Raw genomic sequence first — 10822 nt, 5'->3', positions numbered from 1 at the left:
AAATTACTTGCGCTATTATTAAATTTTTCGGAGCATTAAAATAAAATTGATTTTAATTCCAATATTGTATATCTATAAACCTAACTTCATAAATCTGATATAATATCAACTATAACAATTATTATAATAATTGTAGAAATCAACATTTACAGTGTACGTTACTTTAACATGAATTTAGTTCATGGCCATATCACGCTAGTTTATCGATGTCAAGTTATGTATTTATTAGGATTACAGAATCGGATGAAACAACATTTTTCTCATATCGTATTTTGTTTTATTTATTTGCGCCTTTTGCGAAGATAACTAGAAACGAAAACTTTTAGAAAGCAAAAGCTTTTAGTACGTTTCATTATTTTTCCTTTTTGATCTTATTTTGTTTTCTTTTTTAAATGAAACTTCATATTAACGTGCAAAGACAGTTCAAATAAAATAGGTAATAATACGGTTTGGCAGGATGGATTATACATTCCGTCATGACATGTCCACTACAGCCAATTTTCCTGTTCTTGCCCTTAACAGGAAGTCTGCGTAATTGTCTCTCAAGTCCAAGTTTTTTGTGTGACGAGGCCGTTCCGTGGGTGTACATTTGCATTTAAATTAAGATCGCCATTGAGCAATAATAGAATGTCTTATTTGCTTGGGAGATACTGCATTGAACTTTTAGATGGAATGTATACAGAATTCGGAATTCTGGATAGCAATAAAGAATAAAAAGATTACTAGATTTTTTTTAACAGGATTGACATACCTACATATTATATGCACGTTAATCACATTCCTTTCACACCTAAAAGTAAAAAAAAAATTGTAACTATAAACCTTAAACCATATCAAAGACCGTTAACAAATATGTTATGTTATTACTTATTTTCTATATAATAAATGACAATTGCTGAAAAATTTCCTTGATTCGAACAATGCAAGTTATTAATTTATTTCTACACGATTGATGTTATTTGCCCTCAATGTGTACATTTGCGATAGGGATTGCCAATTGAATTGATTGAATTCATGGAAAAAAAGCTTCAGAAACTGGGCACACTGAGTGCTTATAAATAATTTATTTATAAATATGACGGATACAGAAATGTATTTTTATCTGCTGTGTATTGAGATACCTACTTTGAAGTAAATTGAAAACGTTATTTTGTCAATAAGTTAATTAATCATTTATTCAATAGCTGTAATACCGTAATCACATCGTGCAAAATGCAATGAATAGACTCATTAAAAATTATAGAGATTAAAAAATTAAATAGTAAGTTTGATATAAAATATTACAATACTATCAGACTTTCAAGCGTTTTTAGTTTATACCTAGATAGGTACGTTTTTCGTAATGTAGGCTTCGGAAGTAAATCTCACCTTGTAAGTGCGGCTATGGGATCTTGGTACTTTTGATGTTAGAAATAGTTTGTGGAAACGTTTACCTACTAGCACGTAAACTTGATCTGTGAATTCAGCCTAGGTGTTCACTTTGAAATGCTAATGTCTGTGAGAACTTCCAACTGTTGTTTGCAGTATGAATAAACCGCAAATGGTAAAATTTGTGTTTGTCTACATCTAATAACTTTACAGTACACATGATATAGTTAGTTGTTCCTTACTTGTTTGAAAGTAGGGCTAGTAGACTCATTGTTTTAGTTTATAGATACTTATGTTATTGTGACGTGTGTAATGTATCCTTTTATGATAATTTTACGTCCACAAAAAATCCCGTTTTCAGATATTTTCTCTGAAAATTTACCCACTCATACAAATCTTACAACCAGTAACTATAAAAGGTATATAAAAGATAGTCGGGTTAGTTACGTCACTTATCTACAACTCAAGAAAAGCTGTCTGGAATTTATAGACTTGGGTTTGCTGGATTGGTCTCTATTGAGAAAATTTGAAAAACTTGAATAAAAAGAAAGTACTTTACTCGGGTGTAGTCGGGTCGAGCAAGTTGTATCTAATAGTTCATATAATAATAAAACGTGTCAAACGACATTCAACTCTTAATTTCGTAATTTAAATAGGCAGGTAATTTTATAAGGTTATTACTAATAATTTTATTATACTATTAATTTTATTCATATACATACATGTAGGTACTTAAAAAATATTACGGAAGTAAATTGAAGTTTGCCAATTCAGTAAGAGAATTTACAAGTTAATACATTAATTTATGATAACCTTAGTGACTCTAGACGTATATTTCTATTTGGTAGTTAAGGCCAGATCCACGTTCACTCTTCAGTCTGATGTTGGCAAAAGGTTGGCCAACGCCTCCCGCAGTTACAGTTGCTATTGCCTCCGTGTGATCCAAGTCCCGAGCGATAATACCCTGAAAATTGCGAAATTGTATTCATTATTCTTTCAAAGAAACAAACACACCTGTTAAAGAAGTACATAATTGCTAAGGAGATGAAATGAAACGGAACATAATATGAGATGCGGTACGTTTTGCAAAAATGTAAATAAATTGAACAAATAATTATTATCCCCATAAATATATACATAACATCATTAAAAATAATTTATATGCTCTACATTAGATTAAATAAATTGCCCAAATTGGTCGTTTCAATTCAATTTGGCTTCGCATTGTGTGTATATTATATAGGATCATTCATGCAGGTCATTGCTATTCGCGAGGTCATTGCTAAATCGTAATACACATCTATACTAATATTATTAAGTTGAAGAGTTTGTTTGTTTGAATAAACTCGGGAACTAGGTACTGGTCCGATTTGAAAAATTATTTCGGTGTTCGATAGCTCATTTATCGAGGAAGGCTATAAGCTATATATCATCACGAACAACGGGAGAGGAGTCACGGGGGTGAAACCGCGCGGAGCAGCTAGTCATTAATATAACGAATACGTAGTATGTACCTACGGGGAACAAATTAATCTGTTGCCCTTTTGTATCAGATAGGTAGTTTTTTATTATTATTTAATATCCAGAGAAAAAATGATGACAAGGAATTTAAACATTTTTATGAGCGCCAAAAATCTCTAATAACTGCTAGTAATTCCAGGATTGTTTCTGACATCAATTTCATGTGTATAGCTCAATAATAAATAGACCAGCAACGGATTTGCGAAATAAACCGCTTTCTATTCAATGCTAGAACTTGCTTCTGGTTTATTTTCTAATTTCTATTTCTCTCTAACACTAAATACGAATTCTACGATAAAACAAAGGTTCTAATTCACATTTATTGGACTGCCTCCTTGTTCGAATGGTGAGCTTGTCGGAGTTTTATTGTAAGAGGCTAGCCTGGATTCTTTTCATTCTGATAATACATTAAGCCTAACTAATAAGTAAAATAATATACCTATGTAAGTGTATGTAGATAAAAGATAATAATTATATAACCCAATTGTTTATTGAAACTAATTTTGAGAATGGATAATTACTAGCTTAATTAAAATCTACGGATACAAATAAAATTCAAAATGTATGCAAGAAAATTCATTATATTTCATACTCTTGATTCAGATATTTCTAAATTAACTTAAAATAGAGATATAGAGTGTTATCAATGTATAAGATAACCTACGTAACCTTTTGTGTACCAATAATCTAATTGTTAAGATTGCATATTACGGGGAATCCATAAGTCGAACAGATTTAAATTAAGATATTGTCTCACGCTTTTAACAACAACAAAAACATAAGGGATAAGTTCTCTACCGAAGAAGAGTTCCGGAAATTAATTTTATAATCATATTGGCATAGGCACTTTTGAATATTCGAACTGTAATTGCCTAAATTAAAAAGTCTATTAAGATTACTAATTATAGTAACTGGATTCTGCCATTGCGTGTGTTTACAACCAACTCGCTACTTTATTTCGCTTTATACTCATAATTTTATTTAGGTATTTATTAATTTGTATGCTTTGATGAATTTAAGCAAACAAAATTCTCGGAACTTATTCTGACTTTTATACATATGTAACGGTGTAAACATTTAAAATTGTCCTAATAAGCGGCAACAATAAACATTGGAGTATGTCTATAAATTATAGACATACTAATATAATATAAAATAAAGATCTGTTACACCGCTTAAATCTTAACAATAGTTGATTAGATTTTAATGATTATTCGATGTTGGATTTGTCTTCGTTTGGATTCAGAAAACTATAAAATTATCAAAATTTCAAAAATTAACAGATAAAAGTATGCCCAGTGGCAAGTGAGCCGGGGCGAGCTAGATACTGCTATATTCTCTTACTGGAAACTGTGACATGAATGTCAATAACATCTAATCTGCGATCTAATATTTGACTTATGTATACTATTGAGATTTGATACGCTATCTTATGTTTTTAAAGTTGGATATAATACAGAATATTGATCGCTAGTAAAATAATTAAATTGTTATTTACATCTGGGTTTGTATGTTATATTGAGTGATATATTTGCAATTGTCCCTAAAAAGATCGGTTCAGCACCGACCGAAGTTTTGTAATTTACAAAGTTATTTTGCGTAAAATATTGTTTGGCTAGGGAATCTTTTTGATTATTTGTCTTTGTGCCTATTGGCTTTTTGACTACGCAATCAAAATACTAGTTTATGTACTTGAGGTCGGGTATTCACCACAAGCGATATTCGAGGAAACTTTCGGTGTGGAGCTCAGCCAGTCGATTGTACTTGAAAATTGTCCACGGAAACTCAATGAACTTCCACAAACATTTCGCCGCCCACATAGAACTTTGAAATGCAATTTTTAAGATGAAAAACAAATATTTATGAATAAGAAAATTGTTACACAAACAACTAGGGAGGCCTTATTCAGTCAGGCGTAAAGAGGTTTTCTTCTTAAGTAGTTAATCGTAGTATAATGTAGTGGCTCTTTTCTTTATCGTTAAGAATCTGTTATGTTGGCTCTTTATTCGTTCTATTATTATGCCAGAAAAGTATGTTCTTTTAACATTTAGTAAGAAATCCAAAGGTAAATAATGTTTTCACTTGACATTGTTTTTATTAAATATGAATGAAATATACTTAAATATTTTTCCAAAATTAAGCGTTTCCATTGATTAACCTAACTTTACTGAGTAAATATTAGGTAGAAGAAAGTGTGTTTTATAAAATTTCATTACTGTGACATAAAATATATATATATCTACCTAAGTAAAACTAGTTCTAGTGATATTGTTTTATTTTAAATAAGAATAACTACCTTACATAAGCAAAAACCCACTAGCGAATGCTGCATTTAAATAATTATGATTATTCAAGCATGTATAGGTAATGTTATGAGTGCAGAGTAGTATGAATACTCCTATTTTATTGTTGTTAAACTTTATTATGCCTTACGAGAAATGTGCTCCGAAAAACGTATGTGTTAAAAATTAGGTATTCATAGTCATAATAATATCTTAATGAGAATACCTCCTTTATAACACCCGTCGCGCTATAAATTCACTACGTTACTTAATTAAATAAAGCAATAAATATAATAATAATTGCACCTTAAATATGTATTAATTACAAAATTAGAGTACACACATTTCATGTGCAAACATCGAGTTTCGGGCAAAGCAACAATTTCAATGATAGCGTCTATTTTAATTGGCGATTATAATATGTAGGTCATGGGACAAATAGTTGTGGGCTATTTTATAATTAATTCAAATTCAAATGTAATCATCTGTGACTTCTGCATACGCTGTGCAAATATATAATGGTTGATTTACCTTTCTGTATGAACTATGAACTTGTGCGATAAATTCTAACCTTTAGTATTTCGTTTGTGAATTTATAATAAATAGATGTTAATTTATAAGCATAGTTTTTCATACTCAGGAAAATATAAGGTTTCCCTGTGAATTATAGTAATTCTGTTAATCCACTCTTTGTTGTAAACGATATTGTAACAAGAGAGGCGCATTTATATGACAAGCTATAAAGTAGTTGTAAGGTAAAGTGGAGCTTAGTTTATCTTACAATAATTAGAATATAATACAAAGAAATTGAAAATGCATTTAATATTTTGGACATATTTTCACATATGCAGTCCCAAAATAATTACAGTTTAGGTAAGTTCCGAATCCAAAACGTTTACTACAATATTGCGCCTACCATGCGCCTACTAAACACTACGTCATTCGGGTCATCATTGTTATGGATGAAATATTATCCTACCTTCTCCCCACATAAACGTATAGCAATTGTTTTGATAGTATAATATATTAGGCTTATATTAGGTATTTTATTTGTGCCAATAGTAGACAATGAGCAATGAGCATTGACATTGAGTTAAACTTAACGATTTTTTTAAACGTTTCAAAAAATGGTTACTGTTTAATGTGTGAAATGTCTCTGATAAATAATATGACAATAGACATCAATCACAAACTATCAGAGATATTCACAGGTATGTACATTGTACAGTGTAGATGACTTAAAATGTAAACAATTCCTAATAGGGTTATTGTTTGTATTGTCATGCAAGGCAGGTTTTAAAAGCGTTCAAGGCTAGCCATACCTTTAAAATTTATGTAGGTAGGTAAATAAAAAAGTGAATTTGCGGGACCTAATTAAATCTAGTTTTTTTAAGTTAGAGCTTTCGTCATAAACGATTTTTGTTTTTATATACAATATAGCATAGTAAAAATCGTATTTTATTATCCGTGGTCAAAAGAAGAAATAAAGTAAATAAATCGTTATCTCATATTTAAAGATAGGTATACTTTTATTTTAAAATTATACCTATCATCATCCTATCATCATATTTAATGAGATGTTTGATTTTTAGATAACTATTAAATCATTTAAGATAGCTCTATACAATAAAGTACAAGATAACTTATTGCCTTTTGCCCCCAATGATATATATTATGTACTCCGTTTAAGTTAATACTCGTTTTTATTATTCACACGTTCTAGTTATCAATGTCAAAACGTTTATAGATATATTTACCTTAATGATCTGTTGTCCTGGATCCGAAAAGAACACCTCCTTAACCCTCTTCTTCAACGGTATAGCATTATATTCTGCCTTTTCTTGCCACACTAATCTATGATTGAAGCTGGTTCCCACTATCAGATCCTTGCAGTAACTGGCGCAAATACACGACACCATAACAACGAACAAAATCGACGCGATTTTCATTTTGATTATTTGATTGATGTATAATTATGTAACTGTGTGAGCTCGTTCGCGTATGCCAGCTAACTGACTTGGATTATTTCTTAAATGTTGACTAAGAGCCTGTTTACCGCATCGTATGAGTAAGCGGAAAAAACTTATCAAATGATTTAACAGGGTCGATATGTATTGCGTGGCAAGTATATACCTAGCTGAGTATTCATTTTAGCCTCGTTCTCTAAAAAGGGATTTGTGTTAATGTTAAATTATGTAAGCTTGTGTTTGATTATTTTTCTATTTTTTATTATTTAACGTTGAATGTTATAAAAAATAAATAAGAAGATATAGTTACCAAAATTAGAATATAATATATAATATGAGTAATTAGTATAAGTAAATTAATCAAGCAAATCTGCAGCAATAACTTAATTACATAGTACTTCTTAAGTACATAAAGTATTACTAAAACTACGTAAAGATAGTTACCAATTTGCTTTTTAATGTGTTTAACTAAAAAAAAATGCGACGGGAAGTTCAATTATAATTCAGCTACCCCCCTCCAAATCTTATAATTGAAAAAAAAGAATGAATTTATTCAAAAAAGAATAAATTGCATCAGTAACATATTATGTAAGTACCAATGTACCTGTTTCTTAAAATGTATATATAGATCATAATCAAAATGCTATTAAAATTATTATTTTCTTTGCATATAGGTAGTGCTAAAAGTAATTAATTGCTATAACTCTTAGATCATATTTACCAATATCTTATTATTTTCGTTCCAGTATTTTAAAGCACAAAAATAAAACTACCTTAGTCTCATATATTGACTCGAATATGTTATAGATGAAAGGAAATTCGGTACGTCCCGAAAGGTACTTTCCCTTTTATTGTCATGACAAGTGTACGTATAGTGCTTATTTATAGAATGTGATAAGGGAACAACCAGAAGAAAAAAAAGTAAGTATTCAGATTCAGTATCAGGTAAATCTAAACTAATATATATTATAAAGCCTTTGTTTGTTTCTTCGTTTGAACGCGCTAATCTCGAGAACTACTGGTCCGATTTGAAAAATTATTTCGGTGTTAGATAGGCCATTTATTGAGGAAGGTTATAGGCTATATATTAGGTTATAGGATATATATCATCACGCTACCACCAACAAGAGTGGAGCCACGGGGGAGAATCCGCGCGGAGCAGCTAGTATACAGTATATAAAAACAACAGGTCTATTCATATTTCAATGTTAATATAATAAATATAGCAAATATTTAATAAATACAGCGAGTATATTATAAATATCATAAGTATTTGATTCATAATCATAAATATAATAAATAGGTAACAATATCTTATATTATTCAGTTACGAGTATACCTACATGAATAGTTGTTTCATATTCTTCAAATTAACGACCATATAATTGTTTGAGATGTTATTGTTCTCAATACGGAACTCGGCAATAAGGTATTTTCCAGTAATAAGTGGTAATAATCTCTATCGTTATTAAATGCAAATTATGATAAAACGTTTGAAAGCGGACTCAATAACTAGGTAACTATTTATAGATTGATCTTTTAGCAGATTACCAGCTATTTCCCAATAGAAACAACTAATGGGTCTGTAATATTGATATTAGAGAGACAGAAATGTATTTTGCTAAAGTCATACAGATGCTCTCAATATCAATTTTGTTGTTTAATCATAATATCTTCCAATATCATTCCAGATTCAGCGATAAATCCAACTAATTAAGAAATCAAACGATACATCATCGTTAGAGCGTGTGCAAAGTCGCGAAGGAACTTAATGTGAAAATAACTGAATTATCTATGGAGAAATTCTTTATACCGCGCCTCTGCTCACCAGGATCCCTGAGCATAATTTATTTCCTGCAAAAGAGCAAAGTATGCCGTCGAAGCCAAGAGCGTTTGTACACATTAACGCGGTATAGCTCATGAAAAATCGCTTAGGAGGAAGCAAGCGAACTGAGTTTGCGGGGCGCAATATAATGTAGAAGCCATTTATCCCTTTTTTGTGTTAAAATGCCAAAGCCAGGCATATATTTGCCTATTACGTTTAAGAAAATAAATTAGATTCGTATGTTTTGTATACATATAGTACCTATAAGACGTTTTTTGTATTAGGTAGATTAATTAGCTTAAGATTGAGTGAGTCTTTGTGTAAATAATTGTAGCGTCGCTCGGTATTAGATTAATTTTCACAATCCTTTTATTGTTATTGATTGGTGGCGCAATGACGACCATAATTAGTAAATTATTTTAATATGGCATAGCAAGCATGCTTTGTTTACTTTCAGTTTTTATATCATTTCATATTTCATCCCAGAACACGGAGACGGATAATATCCATGCCCTTCGAATTGAATGACCATTTTATTTACAACAATGTTAGGTTTTTTATTAACTATAATGTAAATGTGTTGAGCGCGAGCATTCATCTGCCCAGTAGAATAATAATTTAAATTGTTCACAGGCTTGAAGGCTTGTGTGGTTGCTCTGCTACTCCAACTTTCAGAAGACTCTCTCATACGGTGCAATTGAAAAGCAGGTGTTATCAACAGCCTGATAACCAATAAAAATAAAAGTATTGTATCCATATTATCTCACACTTTAGAAATTATTTTTTTTGTAGTAGTAATAGTTATCGAAATACGTTTCTTCTAGTTTTCAGATAAAATTTAATACCACGATTATGTTCTTAAATATAGCCGGTGCTGAAATACGATTCTTTATATAAAGTTTTATTTAATTGTTAAAATTTAATACGATATTATAAATTTAAGGTTTAATCACCGTCTGGCACAACAAAGACCTTTGTAACGTTAAATCTTTAATTTGATAAATTGAAGCGTAAGGTTCGATTAAAAATACTTGAAATAAATTTTTTAGTTAATAAATACGGTAACTAAGGCAAATTTTTATATTGAGATGATATTATAATTTGATAAATTGAGGTTTTAATACATCCACCATGACGCCCTGTCAAAAAATGTACTTTCTATGCCACCTTCAACCCTATTGAAGCTGCTATTATTGAAATGTAGGTACTTTAATCAATCTTTTTTAGATCGATAATATTATGAATACATATGTTTTTTTATTCCCTATGTATATCGATAAAACAACCAAAGGACCAACCAACAAATGGTAGATCATTCTCGAGATCAATCTTATACGATGCCCAGAGTATAAAGTTTTGAATCTAAAGTTTAATGGCCTCCAATGCAATTTTGCTTCATTTCGGACTGCTTAAGTTCGAGACATCTGCCATAGTTCTACACGAAATACAATAATACCCATTTAGGATTATGTTGAACGATCACAAAGCGTCTTTATTTAATAGGATTTCATGAAGCGTAAATTGAGCCTACCGCGGTAATACAATAGGGATCGGTCTCTAATACAGGTCTTGGAAATTTACTACAGCCTATAATTTTCATCTAGCTTATAGCTTATACTATACTGACAATGACAAGATTGTGGGGAACTTTCCAAAACTTTAAGAGATCTAAGAGGTTTCTATACGTGCCTATCAGTTGAATTGGAAACCGCCAAAACGGCATTCTTAATGTTTAATTGTATGGTATAGGTACACACACATGCATTACTAATTGTGAATTCAAATATTACTATAAAAACGTTAATATCGTTATTATCATTTACTATTTCATTTTATATCATACAGAATAGATCACAAAC

General features: G+C 30.4%; 1 protein-coding gene and 1 long non-coding RNA gene across 2 annotated transcripts; one reads left to right on the top strand and one right to left on the bottom strand.

Annotated features, from left to right (window-relative positions):
* Positions 1-2070: 2070 nt before the first annotated feature.
* LOC123693619 lies at positions 2071-7219 on the bottom strand. Its single transcript, XM_045638803.1, has 2 exons — positions 6929-7219; positions 2071-2332 (listed from the first exon to the last, which is right to left on the bottom strand). The coding sequence occupies exons 1-2, from the start codon at positions 7118-7120 to the stop codon at positions 2192-2194; spliced, it is 333 nt and encodes a 110-aa protein (XP_045494759.1). The 5' UTR covers positions 7121-7219; the 3' UTR covers positions 2071-2191.
* Positions 7220-8594: 1375 nt separating this feature from the next.
* Positions 8595-9391, top strand: LOC123693975. Its single transcript, XR_006751745.1, has 2 exons — positions 8595-8654; positions 8830-9391. It is a non-coding gene; the product is annotated as an uncharacterized LOC123693975 (long non-coding RNA).
* Positions 9392-10822: the final 1431 nt, after the last annotated feature.

Source organism: Colias croceus, chromosome 8 (assembly GCF_905220415.1).
Source record: "Colias croceus chromosome 8, ilColCroc2.1".
Lineage (NCBI taxonomy): Eukaryota > Metazoa > Arthropoda > Insecta > Lepidoptera > Pieridae > Colias > Colias croceus.
The sequence above is the reverse complement of the archived record's forward strand: the minus strand, read 5'-3'. Positions and strand labels throughout refer to the sequence as shown.

What these genes read in the sequence shown, in the direction of transcription:
- LOC123693619 (XM_045638803.1), bottom strand. Translation starts at nt 7,120, where the DNA reads ATGAAAATCGCGTCGATTTTGTTCGTTGTTATGGTGTCGTGTATTTGC. An exon ending in CAGGACAACAGATCATTAAG is followed by an intron (nt 2,333 to 6,928) that starts GTAAATATATCT and finishes CGCAATTTTCAG; the next exon opens with GGTATTATCGCTCGGGACTT.